Source organism: Neofelis nebulosa, chromosome 14 (assembly GCF_028018385.1).
Source record: "Neofelis nebulosa isolate mNeoNeb1 chromosome 14, mNeoNeb1.pri, whole genome shotgun sequence".
Taxonomy (NCBI): Eukaryota; Metazoa; Chordata; class Mammalia; order Carnivora; family Felidae; genus Neofelis; species Neofelis nebulosa.
Genome location: NC_080795.1, coordinates 17,578,446 through 17,603,973, shown reverse-complemented (window position 1 = coordinate 17,603,973; position 25,528 = coordinate 17,578,446). Strand labels below are relative to the sequence as shown.

Genomic DNA, 25,528 nt, shown 5'->3' with positions numbered 1-25,528 from the left:
GACAGAGTGTGAGTGGGGGAGGGGCAGAGAGAGAGGGAGACACAGAATCTGAAGCAGGCTCCAGGCTCTGAGCTGTCAACACAGAGCCCAACATGGGGTTCAAATTCATGAACTGCGAGATCATGACCTGAGCCAAAGTCGGACACTTAACCAACTGAGCCACCCAGGCGCTCCAGGAAGTCATTTTATATAGCTGAGTTTCAATTTCTTCAATTGCAAATACTGATAGATATAAACTATAATGTATATAATGACATGACATGAAAACATACACTACTCAGTAAACTGAAATTGCTATTATTATTATGACTTATTGTTTTAGTAAATGTATACCAATTTAGGACAATCAAAATTCTAAGTACAAATCATCAATCAGTCAACACAGGTTTGGGGATGTGAATGGCAGACTTACAAGCCCCTTTGCTGTACCATTTTTACCTATGAATTAAGCTGTCTTAAAGAAATACAACATTGGAAAGAAGACAAATTAGGTGCACACCAAAACAGTTTACAGAAGCATGGGTTCCTTCCATTTCTAATTAGACTAAAATGCTTGGGGATAAATAAGTGCATGAGAAACTGGCTTGCAAAAAATTAAAGAGGTCATTTCATTATTTAACCGTTATTATACAACAATTTTACACTCTGTAATATAGCATTCAGAAAAATATAATAGAAAAAAGACAACTTAAGAAACAACTACACTGGGGACAGGAATCAGGACTAACAGTAAATGGACGTGAGGAATCTTACTGAGATGAAAGTGTTCTAAAACTGGGAAAGACTTCCACAATAGCAAAGTAGGAACCTCTGAAAATTTGCTACTCCATTGAAGTACTGAAAACACTGCTAACAATGGTCAAAATCAACTTTTTAATAATTCTGAAAATTAACAAAAGTCTTGCAACAATCCAAGAAGAGTCTTAAAAAATTAAAAAATAAAAACTTTCATTAAGAACAGGAATTTATGACATGTGAACTGCCCTTTCCCATTCAACTTCTGCCTAGCTCTACTGAAGCCTTAAAATCCAACAATCTGCCACAGATGGCAGCTGTAAAAACCAACAGCCCTCTACCACTGGACGTGTAGAACAGATTTGAAGCTCCCCAAACAGCCAATCTATACATAAATGTCACTTGTGACCTATCTGGCAGCTCCCTGGAAAAGCTCCATTCTTAAGGCCTGCCTTTATTTAACACATACCCAAACCTTATTCAATATAACATCCTTATCATGAAGTGTTTGTAGAAAACAATCAGCAGCAACATTACAGTTATCTGAGGCAGCAAAACCACTGGAACAAGCAAAAGGCTGACCAAAAAGAAAAAAGGTGGGGGGGGGGGAAGAAAAATTGGGGAGTAAAATATCCATAGGGGCTTGAAAAACTAACATATTCCTGTGAATCTAGAAAGCCTCGTGCATATGCAGAACTACAAAGATGCCCAGAAAATCTCTGAGAACACTCTGATCTCTCACCTCTGGCTGGCAGTGAGGTTCTGTGCCAGGAGGAAGTGAAGGCAGAGGTATATACTGCTTGGGTACTGAACATGCACCAACATGAAGACAGAACACTCCACAAAGAGTCTTACAGGTTTAAGTCCTTTAAGGAAATCTAAGCCCTTTAAGGAAACCTCTGTTCAGTCATGACCTAACTATTAAGCTAATAAGACAGGAGAGGAATCAGTAGTCACACATAACAATATAAACTTTACAGAATTGGTTCACAATATTACTTGAAGAAGAGTCACAACAACAAATAGCAACAACAATAAGCCTTAGGGAAAGGAAAAAATCTGATCTCCACAGTTGCCACATTGTATCTTTTTAAAGGTCCACTTTTCAATCACACAAAAAAAATGTATATGAGACTAGTAAAAAGCAGAGAAGTATAGACCATATATAGGAAAAAGAAATCAGTCAGTAGAACCTGTCCTTGAGAAATCCCATGTGTTGGACTTAGTGGACAAAGACCTTGATGAATTACAAATATCTTAAAAAATGAAGGAAAATCATATCTCAAGAATTAAAAGAAAGTGTAAGAACAATGTTACACCAAATAAAGAATATCAACAGAGAGAAATTATTTAAAAAAAAAAATCAAATAAAGGGTTGCTCAGTTGGTTAAGCATCCAATTTCAGCTCAGGTCATGATCTCATGGTTTGTGAGTTCGAGTCCCACATCAGGCTCTCTGCTGTCAGTGCAGAGCCTGCTTTGAATCCTCTGTCCCCTTCTCTCTCTGCCCTTCCTCTACTCATTCTCTCTCAAAAATAAACACTGAAACTTGTTGGGATGAGCACTGAGTGTAATACATAGGGGATCAATCACTGTAATCTACTCCTGAAATCATTATTGCAGTATATGCTAACTAACTTGGATGTAAATTAAAAATAAATAAGAAAGAAAAAAAAGAAAGAAAGAAAGAAAGAAAAGAAAGAAAAGAAAAGAAAAGAAAAGAAAAGAACATTAAAAAAACAGATATTATAGAGGTGGAAAGTCACTAGAGATTTTAGTAGATTTTAGCAGGCAGGCAGAAGAAACATTCACTGAACTTGAAGACGTGTCACTTGAGATGAAGTCTGAGGAACAGAAAGAAAAAGATTGAATAAAAATGAACAAAACCTCAGAGGCCCTGTGGGACACCATCAAGAATACCAAGTATAGGAGTCTCAGAAAGAAAAAAGACAAAGTGACATAAAGAATGTTTGAACACTGGCTGAAAATTTCCCAAATTTGATGAAAAATATTAATCAACACATCCAGTAGCTCATCAGATTCTAAGCGGGAAAGCACAGAAATCCATATGTATACACATTATAGTCAATATGCCGAAAGACAAGGAGAGACTCTTTAAAACAGCAAGAAAATAACAATTCATCACGTACAAGGGAACTCCAATAAGATTAAGAGCTTATCAGAAACCTTGAAGACAAGAAGGCAATGAGATGACACATTCAAAATGCTGACAGAAATGACTGGGCCATTAAATAAAAACTCAGAGAAGTCATCTCTAACAGACATGTCCTATAATATTGAATGGAGGACCTCAGATTGAATTGAGGAACACTTGACAGCAACTGGAATAAACACAAAGAAATAAAGAACACCAGTAACAGTAATTACATAAAGATAAAAGAGATTACAAATATGTTTTTATTTGCAACTCTATTCTTCTCTAACTTAAAAGATAAAGAAACAAAGGATCAAGAAAGGAAAGGAAATAATTATAAAACCATGTTAACGGGCTTAAGTGTATAAAGATGTAATTTGTACAACAACAGTGGCATCAAGGAGAAGGGAAGGAATGGCATTATATTGGAGAAATATTTTTTACATTGTTTTGAGAGAGAGTGCACATGCACTTGAGTGTTGGGGTGGGGGGGTGATAGAGAGATTGAGAGAGAGAGACAGAATGAATGTTAAGCAGGCTCCATGTCCAGCACGGAGCCCAGTACAGGGCTCAATTTCACAGCCATGACCTGAGCCATGACACATCACGACCTGAGCCACAATCAAGAGTCAGACACTTAAGGCGCCTGGGTGGCTAAGTCAGTTGAGTATCTGACTCTTGATTTCGGCTCAGGTCAGGATCCCAGGGTTGTTGGACTCTGTGTTGAGCATGGAGCCTGCTTAAGATTCTCTCTCTCTCTCCCTCTGCCCTTCTCCCCTGCTTGCACACACGCTCTCGCGCTCTCTCTTTCAAATAACAAAATTAAAAAAAAAAAGACTCAAACTTTTAACTAAGTTACCCAGGTGTCCCTTTACAATTTTAAATTAAGTTGATATTGATCTAAATTCAGTTCTTTTTAATTAATGTGTTAATTTTAATCTGTAACAAAAACACCAAAAATCCCACAAGAATTATAACAGAGGAAGAGAATTAAAAGTGAATGCTATAAAATATTTAACATAAAAGAAGGAATCAATGGAGGAACAGAAAAAAAAAAACAGAGGGTATTTTTTTAAAAGGCAAAATAGCAAACAGGTTCTTAATAAGAATTGGCACTCAATGCAAATTTAGGCAGAGGCTAGCAGAACAGGGTGGGTCAGGGGATGGGAGGGAATAGGGGCAGACAGAGCAGAATGCAAAAATAAGTAGTCTGCACAGAGACACACTTTAGATTCAAATACACAAATAAATTGAGGGTAAGACATGGAAAATGCAAGTTAACCAAAAAAAGAACAAAAGTATAGCAACATTTATAACAGACAAAAAGTATTTTAGATCAAAAATTGTTCCTGGACCCAAAAAGGAATCTTTTATACTGATAAAAGGGTCAACTTGTCATTAAGACATAAAAATTATAAACATATATGTACAAAACTACAGAGACTCAACATTAAAAGTAAAAACTAACAAAACTGAAGACAGAAACAGACAAATCAAAAATAATAAGAGACTTCAAAGCTTCAATTCTAATAACAGGACAAGTGAACAACTGCACAGAAGATCAACAAGGAAATACAGGAAATAAACAATACTACAAGCCAACTAGATCTAAGACACATTGATAGAATGATCCACTAACAGGACATTGCACATTCTTCTCAAATTCTCAAGTGAACATTCTCCATCACAGACTATATGCTGGGTCACAAAATAAGCCTCACTAAATTTAAATTTTTTTTTTCAACGTTTTTTATTTATTTTTGGGACAGAGAGAGACAGAGCATGAACGGGGGAGGGGCAGAGAGAGAGGGAGACACAGAATCGGAAACAGGCTCCAGGCTCCGAGCCATCAGCCCAGAGCCTGACGCGGGGCTCGAACTCACGGACCGCGAGATCGTGACCTGGCTGAAGTCGGACGCTTAACCGACTGCGCCACCCAGGCGCCCCAGCCTCACTAAATTTAAAAGGACAGAAATCATATTAAGTATGTTCTCCAACTGCAAGAGAATTATATATTAGGAAAGGAAATTCAGGAAATTAACAACTGTGCGGAAATTAACACACTCTAAAATAACAGATCAAGGAAGAAATCAAAAGAGAAATTAGAAAATGCTTTGAGATGAATGAAAATAAAAGACAACATATACAATGTCAGGGATTCAGCTAAATCAGTACTCAGAGGAAAATTTATAGTTGTATATATATATATATATATATATATATATATATATATATATATATATATATTTACATATATACACGTGTATATGTATATATATATACATACAAAGAAAGACAACGTATCAATAACCTAACCTCCCACCTTCAAAAACTGGAAAATTTAAGAGCAAACTGAACACAACAAAATGAAAGGAAAAAATTAAACCAGAAATAAATGAAATAAATGGAAACCAGAAGCACACAAGAGAAAATCAGCTAAATCAATAGTTGATTCTTTATAAAAATCAATGAAACTGACATGTGTTTAGCTAAAAGAACAAAAAGAAGACTAAAAGTGCTGAAATCAGGAATAAAAGAAGGAACATTATAAAAATTATAATACTATAAGGGAAGAGAATGAATACTTTAAACACTATACCAACAAATTGGATCATCGCGAGGACATAAATTCCTAGAAAGATACAAACTACCAAACAGACATAAGAAAAAAAATTTTAATATAAACTGATGAAAAGTAATGACACTGAACTGTAATTTAAAAACTACCCACAAAGAAAAGACAAGAGCCAACTGGTTTCTTTTTTTTTTTTTTTTTTTAAACGTTTTTTATTTATTTTTTGGGGACAGAGAGAGACAGAGCATGAACGGGGGAGGGGCAGAGAGAGAGGGAGACACAGAATCGGAAACAGGCTCCAGGCTCCGAGCCATCAGCCCAGAGCCCGACGCGGGCCTCGAACTCACTGACCGCGAGATCGTGACCTGGCTGAAGTCAGACGCTTAACCGACTGCGCCACCCAGGCGCCCCAAGAGCCAACTGGTTTCTTGGTAAATTCTACCACAGAGAAAGAATTAACAATTCGTCACAAACTCCAAAGTAATAGAAAATGGAGGAACACTTCCAACTAATTCTATTAAGCCAGTACTATCCTGATATCAAAATCACACATGAAAAGAAAACAAAACCAAAGACTAATGTCACTCATAAATACAGAGGAAAAAAAATCAACAAAAACTGAATAATCCAGTAACATATAATAACGATTATGCTTTATGACCAAGTGGGATTCATCACAGAAATTCAAGGTTGATTTAATATAAGAAACTAATCAATATACTACACCGTATTAAAAGAATAAAGAATAAAAACCACAGAAGCACCTCAAAAGATGCAGAAAAAGCATTTGGCAAAATTCAGCTTCCAGTTTAAAGATATGTTGACATATGCTAAATACTACTTCATGATGAAAACAATCAGAAAGAATAAAAGGAAACTTCCTCAAGCTGATAAAGGCAATTACAAAAAACTCACAACATCATACTTAATGGTTAAAGACTAAATAAATGCCTTCCACTTAAGATCAGTAAGATAGAGAAGTCCATTCTCATAGTATCTATTCAACATTGTACAAAGGGTTCTGGTTAGGGCAATTAAGCAAGAAAAAGAAATAAAAGGCATAAGAATTCAAGGAAGAAGTAAAACTATATTTACCAATGACATAATCATGCATATAGAAAAATTTTTAAATCCACTAAAAACACTAAAAATAAGAGTTCAGCAAAGTTGCAGGATACAAGATCTATATAAAAAAGTTCAATTGTATTTCTATACACTAGCACAAATAATATTGAAATGAAATTAAGAGCAATTCCATTCACAACACCAAAGAGTATTAAATAGTTTGGAATAAATTAAACAGAAGTTTAAAAGTTAGTATAAAAGTTAGAAAATATTGTGAACAAAATTAAAGAATCCTAAATAACTTTAAAGACATCCCATATTTATGGACTGGAAACCTAACATTGTTAAGATATGAGACTAAACCATAAAGAAATAGAAAGTGTGAAAAGACCATTAACTAGTAAGGAAATTTAATCAGTAATCAAAAATTTCGTGACAGGTGTGCCAGTTGGTTAAGGGTCCAACTTCGTCTCAGGTCAAGATCACAGTTTACGGGTTTGAGCCCTGCGTCAGGCTCTGAGCTATTAGAGCTAGAGTCTGCCTCTGATTCTGTGTCTCCCTCTCTTTCTGCTCCTCCCACACTTGCACTCTGTCTCTCTCTCAAAAATAAATAAACATTAAAACAAATTTAAAAAAAAATTTTGTGACAGAGTAAAGCCATGGACCTGATGGCTTCAATGGTGAATTCTACCAAACACTTAAAAGAAAAACTAACACAGGGACACCTGGGTAGCTCAGTCAACTGAACATCTGACTCTTGATTTTGGCTCAGGTCATGATCCATGGGTTTGTGGGTTTGAGCCCTGCGTCAGGCTCCATGTTGACATCGTGGAGCCTGCTTAGGATTCTCTATCTCCATCTCCCTCACTAAAAAATAAACAAACAGAAGGAAGGGAGGGAGGGAGGAAAATTAACACCAATCCTTCTCAAACTTTTCCAAAAACTTGAAGAGCAAAGACACCCTAACTCATACTGGGAAGCCAACATTACCCTGTTATAGCAACACCAGACAAAGATGCTACAAGAAAAATACAGACCAATATCACTTATGACCACTATTGTAAAGTTCCTCAACAAAATACTAGCAAACCAAATTCAAGAGCCTACTAAAAGGATTAAACACCACAGCCAAGGAGGGGATTTATTCCTGGAACACAAGGATACAAAAAAATCAATCAATATTATATACCACATTAACAGAAAAAAGCCAAAAAACAAAAACAAACAACAAATAACAACAAAAAACACATAATCCTCTCAACTGATGCAAGAAATCTGATAAAATTCAACAATCTTTCACGATAAAAATACTCAAACTACAAATAAAAGGAAACTACCTTAACATAATAAATGCCATATTTTAAAAACTGAAAGCTTTTCCTCTAAGATATGGAACAAGGCACCCGCTTTCACTACTTTTATTCAACATAGTACAGGAAGTACTAGCCAGACCAATTAGGACAGAAAAATAAGTAAAAGGCATCCAAATTGGAATGTAAGGAGTAAACCTCTTTCACTGATGATATGATCTTATATATAGAGAACCCTAAAAGATTCCACACTCACAAAAAGAATCTGTTCCACACACATACAAAAATTAAGCAATGACAGGATACAAAATTAACACACAAAAATCAGGTGCTTATCTATACACAACAATGAACAATCTGGAAAGGAAATTACAAAAGCAATTCCACTTAAAATAGCATCAAACAGAATGGAAATACTCAGGAATTAAGTTAACCACAGTGGTGCAAAACCTGTACATACACTGAAAACTACAAAACACTGCTGAAAGAAATTAAAGAGGATATTCATAAATGGAGACACATCCCCTATTGATGGATTAGGAAACTTAATATTGCTAAGATATTAATACTACCCAAAATGATGTACAGATTCAATGCAAGCCTTATCTAAATTTCAATGGTGTTTTCAGAAAAAAAATAGAAAAACCCTTACCAAAATTTATATGAAATCTCAAGGGACTCCAAATAGTCAAAAATTTTTTTCAAAAAGAGTAAGCTACAGGACTCACACTTCCTGATTTCAAAACTTACTACAAAGCCACAGTAATCAAATCAACATGGTACTGACATATAGCAGACATATAGAATAAATGAATAGAGACCTCAGAACTAAACTTATGCATGTGAAGTAAAATAATTTTTGCATGGGTGCCATGACCATAAAATAGGAAAAGGACAGTCTTTTCAACAAGAACACTAACAAAATGATACCCACATGCAAAGGATGAAGTTGGACCCTTAATAATACTTTATACCTAAGTTAACCCAAAAGTGGATCAAAATCTTCAATTTAAGACAAAAATCCATAAAATTCTTAGAAGAAAACATAGGGCAAAAGCTTCACAACACTGGATTTAGCAATGATTTCCTGGATGTGTGTTTTAAAGACAGTCAATAAAGGGCACCTGAGTGGCTCAGTCGGTTAAGCGTCCGACTTCAGCTCAGGTCACGATCTCGCAGTCCGTGAGTTCAAGCCCCGCGTCGGGCTCTGGGCTGATGGCTCAGAGCCTGGAGCCTGCTTCCGATTCTGTGTCTCCCTCTCTCTCTCTCTGCCCCTCCCCCATTCATGCTCTGTCTCTCTCTGTCTCAAAAAGAAATAAAACGTTAAAAAAAATTTTTTTAATAAAAAAATAAAAAATAAATAAAGACAGTCAATAAAAGAAAAAAAAATTGGCAAATTAAACTTCATGAAGATTAAAAATTTGCATGCATCTCTAGTGTTGCTAGATTCTACCAACAGAGTAAAAAGGTAACATAAAGGATGGGACAAAATATTTGCAAATCATTTATCTTAAAAGGAGTTAATATCCATAATATATACAGAACTTGTAAAACTCATCAACATAAAAACAAACCACCCAATTCAAAAATGAGCTAAGGACTTCAAGAGACATTTCTCTAAAGACAGGCAAATGATCAATAAGTACTGAAACTTTGCTCAACATCAGTAATTATAAGGAAATACAAATCAAAATCACAATGAGATAAAACTTCATATCCATTAGGATGGCTATTATCAAAAAAAAAAAAACAAAAGAAAAAAATAACAAGTGTTGGTGAGTAGTTGGAGAAATTGGAATCTTTGTGTACAGTTGACAAGAATGAAAAATAGTACTGCTGCAGTGGGATACAGTATGGTGGTTACCCAATGGGTAATTACCATAGGATCCAACAATTTCATTCCTGGGTATATACTTAAAAGAACCAAAAGCAGAGTCCAGAAGAGATATTTGTACACCCATGTTCATAGCAGCATATTTGCAACAGAAAAACATAAAAAGCAACCAAAGTGTCCACTGATGAATGGATAGGCAAAATGTGGTATCTACATACATCAAGTATTATTCAGCCTTATAAAGGAAGGACATTCTGACTTTATGCTACAACATGGATTAATCCTTGAAACATTATAGTAAGTAAGCCAGACACAAAAAGACAAATATCGTATGATTCGACTTTTAAGAGGTACCTAAAGTAGTCAAAATCATAGAGACAGAAGTGGACAGGAGGGGGGAAGAGAGAGATGTTGTTTAATAGGTAGAATTAGTTTTACAAGACAAAAAGAAATTGGTGGCGATGATGGTTGCACAACAGTATGAATGTAATTTAATAGCATTGAACTACACACTTAAAATGGTAAATTTTGTTATGTGTATTTTACCACAATAAAAAATTAAGATGATAATACTAAACAGATCTACGGATTCTATATAATCTCTATCAAAATCTCTACTGCCTTTTTGCAGAAACTGACAGGCTTACCCTAAAATTTATATTCAAATGCAAATGACCTAGAATAGTCAAAGCAATCCTGGTAAAGAAAAACCAATTTGGAGAACTCACAATTCCCCAATTTCAAAACTTACTGCATCACTACAATAATCAATGCTCCCAGCATACGGACAGACACATAGATCAATGGAATAGAATACAGAATTCCAGAAAGAGACTCACACAAATATGTCCAATGGATTTTGACAAAAGTGCAAAAGCAATTCAATACAGGAAAAACATTTATTAACAAACTATGCTGGGCACCATTGGACACCCATAGGCATGCATAAATAAATAAACAAACAAACAAACAAACAAACCTTCACTCTAAGCCTCACATCTTATCCAAAATTAAGTCAAAATGGATCACGGACTTTAGTGTACAACAACAAAACATTTATTAGGGAAAGAAAAAAACAAGAGAAAATCTTTGGGATCGAGACCCAGAAAAAGAATACTAGACTTGACACTGAAAATATGATCCATAAAAGGAAAAACCGATAAATTGGGCTTAATCAAATTTTAAGTTTTGCTCAAGTGGTGTAGCCACTCTATTAAACAGTATGGAGATTCCTCAAAAAGTTAAAAATAGAACTACCCTATGATCCAGCAATTGCACTACTAGGTATTTACCCACAGGATATAAAAATACTGATTTGAACAGGTAAATGCACTTCAATGTTTACAGCAGCATTATCAACAATGGCCAAACTATGGAAAGAGCTGAAATCTCCATCAACTGCTGAATGGATAAAGAAGATGTACACACACACACACACACACACACACACACACACACACACACAGGAATATTACTCAGTCATCCAAAAGAGTGAAATCTTGTCATTTGCAATGATATGGATGGAGCTAGAGTGCATTACACTAAGCAAAATAGTCTGACAGAGAAAGACAAATACCGTATGATTTCACTCATATGTGGAATTTGACAAAACAGATGAACATATGGGGGTGGGGAGAAAAAAACGAGAGGGAAACAAACCATAAAAGACTCTGAAACATAAAGAATAAACTGAGGGTTGATGGAGGGATTTGGGTGGGGGATGGGATAGATAGGTGATAGCTATTAGGAGGGCACTTGTTATGATGAGCACTGGGTGCTGTATATAAGTGATGAATCAATCACTGAATTCTCCTGAAACCAATATTGCTGTATGTTAACTAACTAGAATTTAAAATAAAATTGGAAAATAAATTAAATAAAAAATAAAATAAACTAATAAATAGAATAGAACCAAACTTTTCCTCTATGCAAAACCCTACTCAAAGGATGAGGACAAGCTTTAGACTGACAAAATATTTGCACAATATATATACCTGACAAAGAGCTAGTATTCAGGATATAGAACTCTCAAAACTCAGTAGTTTAAAAAAAAACTCCAGAGTCATCTGGGTGGTTCAGTAGGTTAAGCATCTGACTCTTGATTTCAGTTCAGGTCATGATCTCATGGTTTGTGACTTCAAGCCCTGCATCAGGCTCTGCGCCGACAAAGTGGAGCCTCTTGGGATTCTCCATCTCCCTCTCTCTGCTCCTACATCTCTCTTTCTCTCTCTCAAAATTAATAAACTTAAAAAAAGAAACTCCAATTTAAAATGTATAAAACACATCAAGAAACATTTCATCAAAGATTTATAGATGGCAAATAAATACATGAAAAGATGCTAAGCATCATCATTATTGGGGAAATGTAAATTAAAACTCCAATGATACAATCCTCAATAAGATACGAGCCAACCAGATCCAACACTATGTTAAAAAAATAATTCACCACGACCAAGTGGAATTTATACCTGGGATGCAGGGCTGGTTCAATATCCACAAAACAATCAAGGTGATACAACACATCAATAAAAGAAAGGACAAGAACCACATGATCCTCTCAATAGATGCAGAGAAAGCATTTGACAAAATACAGCATCCTTTCTTGATAAAAACCCTCAAGAAAGTAGGGACAGAAGGATCATACCTCGAGATCATAAAAGCCATATATGAAAGACACATCACTAATATCATTCTCAAAGGGGAAACACTGAGAGCTTTCCCCCTAAGCTCAGGAAAAAGACAGTGATGTCCACTCTAGCCACTATTATTCAACATAGTATTGGAAGCCTTAGCCCCAGCAATCAGACAACACAAAGAAATAAAAGGCATCCAAATCAGCCAGCACGAGGTCAAACTTTCACTCCTTGCAGATGACATGATACTCTATATGGAAAACCCAAAAGGTTCCACCAAAAAACTGCTAGAACTGATCCATGAATTCAGCAAAGTCGCAGGACATAAATTCAATGCACAGAAATAAGTTGCATTCCTATACACCAATAATGAAGCTACATAAAGAGAAATCAAGGAATCCATCCCATTTACAATTCCACCAAAAACCATAAAATACCTAGGAATAAACCTAACCAAAGAGGTGAAAATTCTATACACTGAAAACTACAGAAAGCTTATGAAAGAAATTGAGGAAGACACAAAAAAATGGAAAAATATTCCATACCCCTGGATAGGAAGAACAAATATTGTTAAAATGTCGATACTACCCAAAGCAATCTATACATTCAATGCAGTACCTATCAAAATAACACCAGCATTCTTCACAGAGCTAGAACAAACAATCCTAAAATTTGTATGGAACCAGAAAAGACCCCAAATAGACAAAGCAATCTTGAAAAAGAAAACCAAAGCTGGAGACATCACAATCCCAGACTTCAAGCTGTATTACAAAGCTGTAATCATCAAGACAGTATGATACTGGCATAAAAACAGATACTCAGGTCAATGGAACAAAACAGAGAACTCAGAAATGGACCCACAAACCTGAGGCCAACTAATCTTTGACAAAGCAGGAACAAATATCCAATGGAATAAAGGCAGTCTCTTAGAGGAACCCTAGGCTTTCCGTGTTCTTCAAACACAGCTGTTTTGAGGTCAGATCACTTGGAATGATCTGAGGACTGATTAGCAGAAGGATCTTCAAGATTGGAGGGAGACAATGTGTAAGTGCTGCAAGGCTTATTTTAACAACCAAATCAAAGCGCACCTAGTTATAGGTCCAAACACTTCCCACTGCAAGCAAGGAGGAGCTCTACAGAGGATTGACATGGGGGAAAGAGCAGTGAAAACTCCAAGAGCATACACAGCATATACCAGAAACATTTCCTGAAGTGCCAGGCCCTGGACAGTGTATGACCCCTTTTAAATACAGCATTACTCTCAGGTGCAGGAAACACAATAAGCTTTCAAAACACACAAAAGACAGAAACTTAGCCAAAATGACAAGATGGAAGAATTCTCCCTAAAAGAAACGTCAAAACGAAATCACAGCCAGGGACTTGCTCAAAATTGGTTTGTGGGACAATACTGAAAGAGGTAAAATACTTGCAATGAGATAATCAGGAGAAAAAAGAGGCAATGGAGCAGAAAAACAATTGAGAAAATGATGACCAAAAGTTGCCCAAACTTGGTAAAGACATAAATTTAAAGATTCAAGAGCCTTGGTGATCCCTAAAAAGATAAAGAGACAGAAAACTCCACCTAGAAGTACCATAGTCAAATTATTGAAGACCAAAAATAAAAGAGAAAACCTTGAAAGCAGCCAAAGAAAAAGACACAATCTAATAAGATAGACCATGAATTCAGAGGACTGCATACTTCACAAAAACAATAGACACAGACAGTAGAATTTGAAATGCTAAAAGAAAACAACCTACAATTCTATATGTAGGAAAACTATCTTTCCATAATGAAATTAAAATAAAGACAAATAAAACTACGATAATTTATCTCAAAAAAATCCTACATTATAAGAAAAACCAAACAAAGTTCTTCAGGTTGAAAGAAAATTATACCAGATGGAAACTTACAGTGTTCCTGCTGCACCCTGTGCTGATGAAGCCAAACTTGGGGCAGCTGGTAAAGAAGAAATGGTTACTAACTCCAGCACCACAAAACAGGGTAAAGAAGAGTTGATTTGAAGTTGAAAGTCAAATAATTGATAATTGGTACACTGATGTAGAAAATTTTCTTTTGATTCTAGTTTGCTGAAAATGTATACCAAGAGTAAGCATTAAACATTGTCAAATGCAAAAAAAAAATAAAAAATAAAGACACTCTCTTCAGCAAATGGTGCTGGGAAAACTGGACAGTGACATGCAGAAAAATGAACCTGGACCACTTTCTTACACCATACACAAAAATAAACTCAAAATGAATGAAAGACCTAACAAAAGATAGGAAGCCATAAAAATCCTTGAGAGAAAGCAGGCAAAAACCTCTTTGACCTCAGCTGCAGCAACTTCTTACTCAACACGTCTCTGGAGACAAGGGAAACAAAAGCAAAAATGAACTATTGGACCTCATCAAAATAAAAAACTTCTGCACAGTGAAGGAAACCGTCAGCAAAACTAAAAGGCAACCGACAAAATGGGAGAAGATATTTGCAAACAACATATCAGATAAAGGGTTAGTATCCAAACTCTATAAAGAACTTATCAAACTCAACACCCAAAAAACAAATAATCCAGTGAAGAAATGGGCAAAAGACATGAATAGACACTTCCCCAAAGAAGACAACCAGATGGCCAACCGACACATGAAAAAATGCTCAACATCATTCATCATCAGGGAAATACAAGTCAAAACCACAATAAGATACCACCTCACACCTGTCAGAATAGCTAACAACTCAGGCAACAGATGTTGGCGAGGATGCGGAAAAAGAGGATCTCATTTACACTGCTGGCGAGAAGGCAAACTGGTGTGGCCACTCTGGAAAACAGTATGGAGGTTCCTCAAAAAATTAAAAATAGAACTACCCTACGACCCAGCAATTGCACTACTAGGTATTTATCCAAAGGATACAAGTATGCTGTTTCGAAAGGACACATGCACCCCAATATTTATAGCAGCACTATCAACAATAGCCAAAGGATGGAAAGAACTCAAATGTCCATTGATGGATGAATGGATAAAGAAGATGTGGTATAGGGGTGCCTGGGTGGCTCAGTCGGTTGAGCCTCTGATTTCAGCTCAGGTCATGGTCTCACAGTTCATGAGTTCAAGCCGTGCATCGGGCTCTGTGCTAACAAACAGCTCAGAGCCTGGAGCCAGCTTCCGATTCTGTGTCTCCTTCTCTCTCCCCATCCCCTGCTCATGCTCTGTCTCTGTCTCTCAAAAATAAATAAATGTTAAAAAAAAAAAAAAAAGATGGGTACATACATATATATATATATATATATATATATATATATATACACACATACACATATATACATACATACATACAATGGAGTATTACTTGGAAATCAAAAAGAATGAAATCTTACCATTTGCAACTACGTGGATGGGACTAGAGGGTATTATGCTAAATGAAATTAGTCAGTTGGAGAAAGACAAAAATCTTATGACTTCACTCATATGAGGGCTCTAAGATAAAAAAGATAAACATAAGGGAAGGGAAACAAAATAATATAAAAACAGGGAGGGGAACAAAACAGAAGAGACTCTTAAATATAGAGAACAGAGGGTTGCTGGAGGGGTTGGGGGGGGGGATGGGCTAAATGAGTAAGGGGCTTAAGGAATCTACTCCTAAAATCATTGTTGCACCATGTGCTAACTTGAATGTAAATTATATATGTGTGTGTGTGTGTGTGTGTGTGTGTGTGTATATCTCCAATGATATATCATTACACACTTACCAAAGTAGCATAAACAAAAGTCACAACACCAAGTGCTGGTAAAGACATACAGAAACCAGATTCTGAATAAACTGCCAATACAAATGTAAAAATGGTAATACAGTCTCCATGAAAACAGTTTGGCAATTTCTTATAAAACTGAAGTTGTAACTACCATATAACCCAACAACAACCTTCCTGACCAATTATCTTAAAGAAGTGAAGACTACACTCACACAAAACCTATACACAAATATTTATAGTAGCTCTATTCATACTAACTTAGATGTCCTTCAATGATGAAAGGGTTAAACGAACTGTTGTACATCCATACCATGAAATGTTACTCAGCAATAAGAACAATTTATACATGCAACAATCTGGATGAATATCTAGAGAATTATGCTGATTTTAAAAGGTCAACCCTGGGGCACATGGGTGGCTAGTCAGCTAAGTGTCTGACTCTCAGTTTTGGCTCAGGTCATGATCTCAGGGTCATGAGATGGAGTCCCACATCCATCTGGCTCCATAATGGGCATGTAGCCTGCTTAAGATTCTCTCTCTCCCCACCAACAAAAAAAAAAAAAAAAAAAAACAAACATTCTCTTCCTCTCCCTTTGCCCCAACCCACTTGCATGCACACACACTCTCAAAAAATGAATAAAAATGAAAATAATAAAAATAATAATAAAAAACAAAATAAAAAGTCAACCCCAAAAGGTTACATCTGTGATTCCATTTATACAGCATTTAAAATATATATATATACATTTTGTTATTTTTTTCAATACATGAAATTTATTGTCAAATTGGTTTTCATGCAACACCCAGTGCTCATCCCAAAAGGTGCCTCCTTCCTCAATACCCATCGCCCACCCTCCCCTCCCTCCCACCCCCCATCAACCCTCAGTTTGTTCTCAGTTTTTAAGAGTCTCTTACGCTTTGGCTCTCTTCCACTCTAACCTCTTTTTTTTTTCTTCCCCTCCCCCATGGGTTTCTGGTAAGTTTCTCAGGATCCACATAAGAGTGAAAACATATGGCATCTGTCTTTCTCTGTATGGCTTATTTCACTTAGCATCATACTCTCCAGTTCCATCCATGTTGCTACAAAGGGCCATATTTCATTCTTTCTCATTGCCACGTAGTACTCCATTGTGTATATAAACCACAATTTCTTTATCCATTCATCAGTTGATGGACATTTAGGCTCTTTCCGTAATTTGGCTATTGTTGAGAGTTATATAGCATTTTTTAACAGTATTAAAAAGAAATGGAAACCAGATTAGTTGTTCCTAGTGCCTATGGAAGGAGTAGGAGCAGGAAGGAACTACATGTGGCTATAATATAAAAGGTAATTATAATGAATCTTTGTGAAGATGGAAGTGTTCTGTATCGTGACAGTACCCAATGTCATATATCTGGGCTGTGCTACTATACCATAGTTTTATAAGATCTTAGCATTAGAAGACACTGGGCAAAGGGTATACAAGATGTCTCTATATTATTTCTTACAATTCCATCATGGGAATCCATAATTATCTCAAAATAAATAGTTTAATTTTAAATAATGATGCTACAAAGTATACTAACATGCAAAAGATATTTATGACATACTGTTAATTTAAAAGCAGGTTACAGAATAATAATTATAGTGTATAACATAATTTTGGTGTATGTTGTGTGTATGTTTATACAAGTACATAAAAGGACTTCCTGAATGCTTATTTAGATACATCTATCACTAGATGAGTGGGATTTAGGTGATTTCAATTTTCGCATATGCCTATTTATATTTTTATTTATCAATAATATGTATGAATGACTTTTCTAACATGAAAGTGAGATTACTCTTTATTTTTTAAATGTACTTTCCATGAACACAGACTAAAAGCAATACTTTGAACGTACGGGTTACACAATAATTGACAGTTAAAGTTACATCTGTTCTGAAGAGAAAAAATGATTAATACAGGTTCTATGGAAGACAAATTAATTTTGAAAGAAATTATTTTAACAACTTACATAATAGGCTGTGCTGGCTGTTGGGTGACAGGAGCACTAACATAAGCTGCAGGCTGTCCTCCCATCATTCCCGGACCATCTTAAAAGAAAACAAACACATTTATTTCAGAGAACCCGTGTATTAACACTTTATCCATAAAGAAAAAGTCACATACTAAAAATGTCACCTAAGGAAAAAATTCCGTATTTCCTTCTCAGTTAGGAGTGAGCAAAGAGCATTGCAAGAAACCACAAAATAGTTATTTCTTAAAGCTAAACAAAAAAGAAATAACTAAGCGATATAGTTGAGTTTTAAAATAGGACATTTTTAAGTCAATAAACATGTAATATTTGAATTAAGTAAAGCTGTGCTTTTCCAACTTATTTATTTTTGCTTACAAAAAAAAATAATTTTCCTGACTGAACCACTAGGAAAACATGTTTACCCTATAGATAACTTACAATAAGCAAGACTGGGATCCAAAGTATTCCTGGCCCCATAAAAATAGTACGCATCATCATAAGGAGTCCGATAATTAGCAGCCAAAGGTGGTAGCAGGGGAGGAGGAGGCAGAGGTGCAATCCTGTATCAAAAGAAAATTGGAAACATTTTCTCATATTTCACTGCAATGTTTTTTAAATCAAGGCATAATTCTTTTGCAAAAATGTTATTGAAAATGTAACTGCTGCTTTAGAAAAGCCACCATCTTGCTTTAATCTCATCAAAAATAAGGATTCAAAAAGCAAAAAATACACTACCAAATTTCAGAATCTAAGGCGCAATACTTATATGACAAAAACTTTGAATAATAATCAATTAACATCTAATTAGTCAGTATATGCAAGTATTGAACAAATATGGTCCCTGTCCCTCAGGAATAACACAAAAATAAACAGACAATTAAAGCACACCATGGAAGTGAAACAATACAAATAGACATGAGGTGCTGTAGGAACATGGAGCAGGGATATTTAAATCAGATAGGGGTAAGGAGGAAAGAATAAGTAAGGCTTTCTAGAAAAGAGAATGCTTCAGCCATGTTGCTGGAGTAACACAGAGGACAGTGCAGGAAGAAAAAGCAAAGAGGTATAAAACAGGATTATAAATGGTTCCATTTGACTGGCAGGTAAAAGGTGTATTTTTCTAATTGTAAAATAACTTAATTGTTCTTTCAAAGGAAGTCAACCATAATGTAAACAAAAACAACTTATATATCAACAGTAAAGTCTTGGCATAATGTTTTCTATTTCATGAAGTTAAAATGTTTTAAAAACCTCTACCTCAGCACTTCATTGCTGATTAGCAAATATCTATTTCCACCAAGGCAATATTTTCCAATACTGGAAAAGGCAAATTGGAAAAGGCAAATTCATTTAGATGACCAGAAAGGGAAAAAGGGGCATCCTAGAATGTTTTACTTTTGAGTGTATCTTAACAGGTTATCCCTTGTTGTATACTTGAAAATAATTCTGAAGAGCTAAGAAGTCATTAAAGTTCTCTCCAGTCATGAATATTTTTCACAACTTACTGGTCACTCAGTGTGTCTAACCTTATTATCCTCACTGCATAGATACGTCAACAAAGTAGTTAAGAAACTGCTATGAAAGGAAACTGTCAACATCATTAAATCTTAAATTTGTATAGAGATTTATATAAAATTTGATCCTTACAACAACCCTGTAACTATAGGTAAGAAAAACTAACTACTATTTCACTTTTACAAATGAGAAAACTAAAGTTTAATAAAGGTGTGGTTTTCCCAAAATCCAGACAGTGGAGCTAACCATTTTAATCCCTAAGCCAATGCTAAGACCATCATACCATGCTCTGTCATTTCACTCCCACCTAGTCTTTTGAGTCAAGAAGCCATTAGATGAAAGAAACAAAGGACCCGATAAACAGAATACACATCACGCTACAATTTGTTAGTACTAAACAAAGGTAAGACCAAGTCCTACCGGAGGAAAGTACAGCACAGAAAAACATCAATGTAAAAAAAGAAAAACACCTGATTAAACACACTTCTCTAAGACATTAATAGTAAGCAAAAAATAAGCTCAACTCCTATTAAGGAAAGAAAGCACAGCCCAGAAAATTTCAATGTTAACAAGACAATTTTCTTTATGTATAGCCTTAGTATGGCTTAATGCTTTTTACCTATAAAAATCAAATCCTTATCCTAATACCTAAGTTACAGGTTTTATAACCTCAACACCTTTTATTTCAGGAATTTGATTTGCATAGCCTGTAAGCAATCACAGAGAAAGAGTTGAAGGAAACACAAGCTGAAATAAAGTAATATAAATACAAAAAAGTCACATTAGAAACTTTGTTTTGCTTAAACTGAAAGAAGTATTCACTGTTTGCCAAGTGGAAATTACAAAATTTAAGAAAATATATAGCTTTTGTATGTTAAAAGTTTTTAAAAAAGATATTCTAAAATGTAACCTAAAGCTAAATACCAAATGTAGTTACTCATTCTAAAAATACTAAGCATCTTTAAACAATAAAAGAATGTTGTAAGGATTTCCCTTGTTTTATAATAAAAGACCAACAATGCAAACAAATTTCAAGAGAAATTCTTTGACAGAAAGCTGTTATTTGTACAAAAATCTCTGAAGGATAACTGTATTCACTTCAGCAAATCCTTCTCAACATGAAATATAAGGATACCTTACCTAATTCCCAAACACAAAACATTTTAAACAAGCACCTGGGAGGCACCATTTCACCAAGGGTGCAGCTGGGTCCATTGTGCAAGTCTTCATTTTGAGATGGGATGGAGTGAACTGATGGGATGGGTGGGGCAGATGGGGCAGGTAAGGGAGGGAGAGGTGTCTGGAAAGCTACTCTGGGTCTTTCAGGTGGTATCTTCTCTTCAAAGTGTCTTGGTGCCACACTAAACTGCTTTAGTCTATCAGGCTAAAATAAAGAAAAAAGTCTGTTTGTTACATAAAATCATAAATTTAAAGGTAGAAATTTAAAGGTGGAAGGGACCTCAAAAGACCCTCTATATCAGACTGTCACAGAATAAAAGAATTTTACAGCAATAAAAGGCCTTGAAGATCCAATCCTTATTTTATAAATGGGGTAACTGAAGCTCCCATTTGAAATTGAAGCCCCCACATGGAAGTACATGAATCACCTGATGTCTCACCATTAATAAATAATCAAGCAAAGATTAGAGGCATATATTAATGCTGAATGTAAAATTCTTATTATACAACATTGTGCTGTTTCTCTATCCAATGGACATTTCTGACATTAAGTGTTCTCTAGAATGATTAGCCAAGGTTTTCTGTAAAGAGCCAGAGAGTAAGTTGATCAGGCTTTGCGGGGCATGTGGTTTCTTCAAATGCTAAAGTAGCCCAAAATAAAATGTAAAACAATGAGTGAGGGTGTGCAGCCATACAATACAACTTTATTTACAAAACTAGGAAGCAACTAGATTTGGCCAAGGCTATAGTTTGCTAACCCCCACTTCAGAACATCATTTATGTATCCTCTTCTAAGATTTGACATCAAAAGTAAACCTAAAAGTATTGGTCTATTATGTCTAATGTGTTTATTTACCCTCATAAAGCCACTTGACATTCTAAAGGTTGTTTCATTTAAATATAAATAGGAATGTCCATCAAATACTAATGTAACTATAAATCAAATGTTTAATAACATACTATATTACATTAAAAAGTTCAAGATATTAAAAGAAAGTTTTTGATTATATAAATTATTTCCAAGGTATCCATTAATAGAAGAAAATGTATTTAGCTTTGGAATTATCCTTTTTTTCCCCAAGTTGGTTTAATTCCTCAGGAATCATTTCTCAGATTAATCTAAAAGTTTTATTCTATGAGCAGTCAAGCACCCTGGGAGTGATACTGGTCCAGTATTACACTTCTTTAAATGGGCAACCTACAGGATATATACTCAGCACAAGTAAAAGTGTATCAAAAGCTGCCCATATTTGAATAATTTTAAGTTGCTGTATTCTTTGCAGGAATGAACTTTTTAATGAAATTAAAGTTTCTTAGTCATCAAAGGTAGACAAAAACTTGTGTTAGCAAATATATTCTACAGATCCCGCTACAGAAAAAGCACAATTTGAGAAGAGCAATAAAATATTACCTCCTCCCCACTTAACTGCAATGATGTAATTCATTCCATTTAATGAGAATTGCAAAATTAAAGCAAAAACAAGATTATTATCTCTCTAGTCCTACATTAAATAAAAATTACTAAAATGCTTAAACACTAGAATCAAAGGTTTCAGTTTCTTTGGAAATCATTCCTATACAAGAAAAACTCAAGAAAAATATTAACGTCTATTGTAGATTGAAATGAGATAACTTTTCCTGCAATAGTGCATTTGAACCAAGTAGAAAGAACTAATTTAAAAACAAACTAAAAAAATGATGCACATATGAAAAAGGAAAAATTATCTTAGAGAAATAAACAAGAGTTAGAACTTAAATTTTATGAGAACTGAATTTATTACTATTCAAATTGGTCTACGCTTACATTTCCTCCAATATCTTCTATCTCCACCTGCCACCACCTTTGAGGCTTATTTAAATCAAAGAGTAATAAACATTGAAAGATTCCAGGAACCCTTACCGATTTCTCAGGGTCTCGTGCTCCAGAAGCTGCAACCCTGAGTTCCATATCTTTTTCTCTGAACAAAATTAAAATTCTATATATTAAACAGTTAAACATAATCAAAATCATTACTGAGGCAAATTTTAGCACAAAGTCCATGCAATAACATCTTCAAGTACAAATAATTCTATTTACTGATAATAAAGCCTTAAATAATTCTGAAAACTCAATTTTTGATTTGGTGCAAATTCACCTGTAAACTGACTTACAGTAAGTGCCTCAAGTACTTAGAAGCCTCAGCAATTCACACAGAATAAAGTACAGAAGTAAAACAAAATCTTCACTTCATGAAACAAAGACATTTAGGATACATGTATATTTTGTTGGCAAAAGGAAGGGTAAAAATTTAAAAATTAATACCATACTTTCTAGTAAGTTTCTAATAAGAGTTTTTAAGAAACTGATGCTAAAAAATTATTAATGTAAGACAGGAGATATTGGCTTTCTCTAAGATAGAGGGAAAAAGGCAAAACTAAAAGATGGTAGGTCTCAAAATTCTCCAGAACCAAGATATCTAATCCTACTTGTAAACTATAATTAGTATTTCACAGGTATTTCTACAAGAAAGACTGCAAACACTAGGACTTGTATACAATATAAATATCTATCAATTTATCATGATTATTTTTATATTGCATTTATGGGTATGCTAATCATTTCACATTATATAAGACAAAATACTTCCATTTCATATTTGTTACTACATATGAGATAATATAGTGGGCATGTAGATTACACTAAATGCTACCCAAAATCAAAAATTGAAGAAATTAATAAAGGTATCTACAACACCTACTATAGGATATACACATCGTCTCATTTGCTACCTATATGACACAGTAAATGAACACTCTCATAGTATTTGTTCTACCACCCTGGCAGATTGATGTACATTGCAGAGGCTGAAATGGAAGTGATTTACAGATACATAATCATCTTAGGAAAAATATTCCATTATTTTACTATGTAATTGTTTATCGCCATGTCATTTTACACAAATGCATTTTAAATTTAAAACATCTTTTTTAAATGCAAACCTTTCATTACCGTCTCTTGTTCTTCTGTTGTTCGGCCATTTGTTCTAGTAGTTCTAGTCTGTATTTCTCTTTCCTTCTTTGAATAAGTTCTCGATCTTCACCTCCTAGAAAGTGGTAAGAAAAAAAATTGTCTAGTGGTATCTGAGTGGCTCAGTTGGTTAAGAATCCAACTTGTGTTTCAGCTCACATTGAGACTGACAGAGATTCTCTCTCCCCCTCTCTTTCTGCCCCTCCCCCGCTCACACTTGTGCTCGCTCTCAAAATAAATAAATAAACTTAAAAAAAAAGGGGGGGGGGGAATTGGCCCTCTTTTTTTAAGATGATTTATTTACTTATTTAGAGAGTGAGAGAGAGAAGGCGCATGCACGCAAGCAGGAGAGGGGCAGAAAGAGAGAGTCTGCGTTGTCAGAGCATCTCACAAACTGGTCTTAACTCTTAAGCAACATCTGCAACTAGAAACTTGAATTTTAAATAATATAAATATAATTTTTAATTATATCAAAGAGTACTGCATGTGCAGAAAATATAAAAGGTAAAATCGTGTATCATTACCTCTTCAATTAATTTCACAATTTATGAATATCTACTATATGTCAATCACAAGATACATTACTCTTTCCTAAACCTCTATACCTCAAAAACCTTAAATAAGAGAATACTCTAATAATCTCCATCCCCATTTTTCTAATAATTGAGATAATAATTGCCACTAATAACTCCCACAAGCCCCTTAAATTTAACAAGTATGTCCAAAATGAACACTTCAAAAGCAATTGCCCTTCTTTGTTTTCTGTTAATGGCCTGATCATTGAACCTCAAAACCTGCTATAACTTTGATTGCTCATTCTCTTATTCACTTCATATTCAGATCCTCTTTCTATTCTCACCACAATTAACCTTGGATCCAACCTATCTACATTTCACCTAGACTGCAGCAATAACCTCCTAATTAGTTTCTCCATTCCCCTCCCTCTGCTCCAATAAATGCAGCATATTTATGTAAGATTAACTGTCTTAAAACACAACATTAATCACACTGGTACCCTGCTCAAATTCTACCTCAGTTCTACGGAAAAAATACAAACCTCTCACCCAGGTATCGTGTGCAAATCAAGTTGTGCAAACATTTATATCCACAGAAGATCATTATTACTGCATTTAATTTTTTGGACTTAGAGGTGATTTTTTTTTTTTTTTAAGGCTATAGTTGACACACAATGCTACATTGGTTCCAGGTGTACAACCTTGATTCAACAAGTCTATACATTATGCTACGTTCACCACTACTGCAGCTACCATCTGTAATCATATAATGTTATTATAGTTATCACTGACTACATTCCCTATGATGTGCCTTTTATTCTCATGACTTATTCATTCCATATCTGAAAGCCTGTATCTTCCACACCCCTTCATCCATTTTGCCCATCCTCCCACTCTGTTCCCCTCTGGCAACCATCACTTTGTTCTCTGTATTTATAAGTCTGACTCCACATATTTGTTTATTAATTTGTTTTTCAGATTCCACATCCAAGTGAAATCATACAGTAGTCATCTTTCTCTGATTTCACTTAAGTGTAATAACATCTAGGTCCACCATGTTGTTGCAAATGACACAATCTCATCCTTTTCGTGGTTGTGTTATTACACACTCACATTGTCTATATATACCACTTCTTCATTATTCATTTGTCAATTGAGGGGACACTTAGGTTGCTTCCATATCTTGGCTATTATAAATAATACTGCAATAAACATAGGGGTACATATATCTTTTTAAATTAGTGTTTTCATTTTCTTT

General features: G+C 34.9%; 1 protein-coding gene across 15 annotated transcripts in view; it reads right to left on the bottom strand.

The window, feature by feature from the left end:
* Positions 1-25,528, bottom strand: part of CSPP1 (centrosome and spindle pole associated protein 1) — a 155,645-nt gene that overhangs the window by 58,019 nt on the left and 72,098 nt on the right. For 13 of the 15 annotated variants that reach the window (XR_009253708.1, XR_009253709.1, XM_058699749.1 and 10 more), the window contains 5 exons: positions 23,738-23,831; positions 22,649-22,706; positions 20,745-20,953; positions 18,493-18,614; positions 18,052-18,130 (listed from right to left, as the gene is read on the bottom strand). Coding sequence is in view for 13 of the 15 variants with exons in the window: in XM_058699749.1 (XP_058555732.1) it covers positions 18,052-18,130; positions 18,493-18,614; positions 20,745-20,953; positions 22,649-22,706; positions 23,738-23,831 (562 nt within the window). In the remaining 2 variants the exon portion in view is untranslated. The remainder of the gene's footprint in view (positions 1-18,051; positions 18,131-18,492; positions 18,615-20,744; positions 20,954-22,648; positions 22,707-23,737; positions 23,832-25,528) is intronic. The other 2 variants (XM_058699761.1, XM_058699762.1) reach the window with 1 other exon arrangement.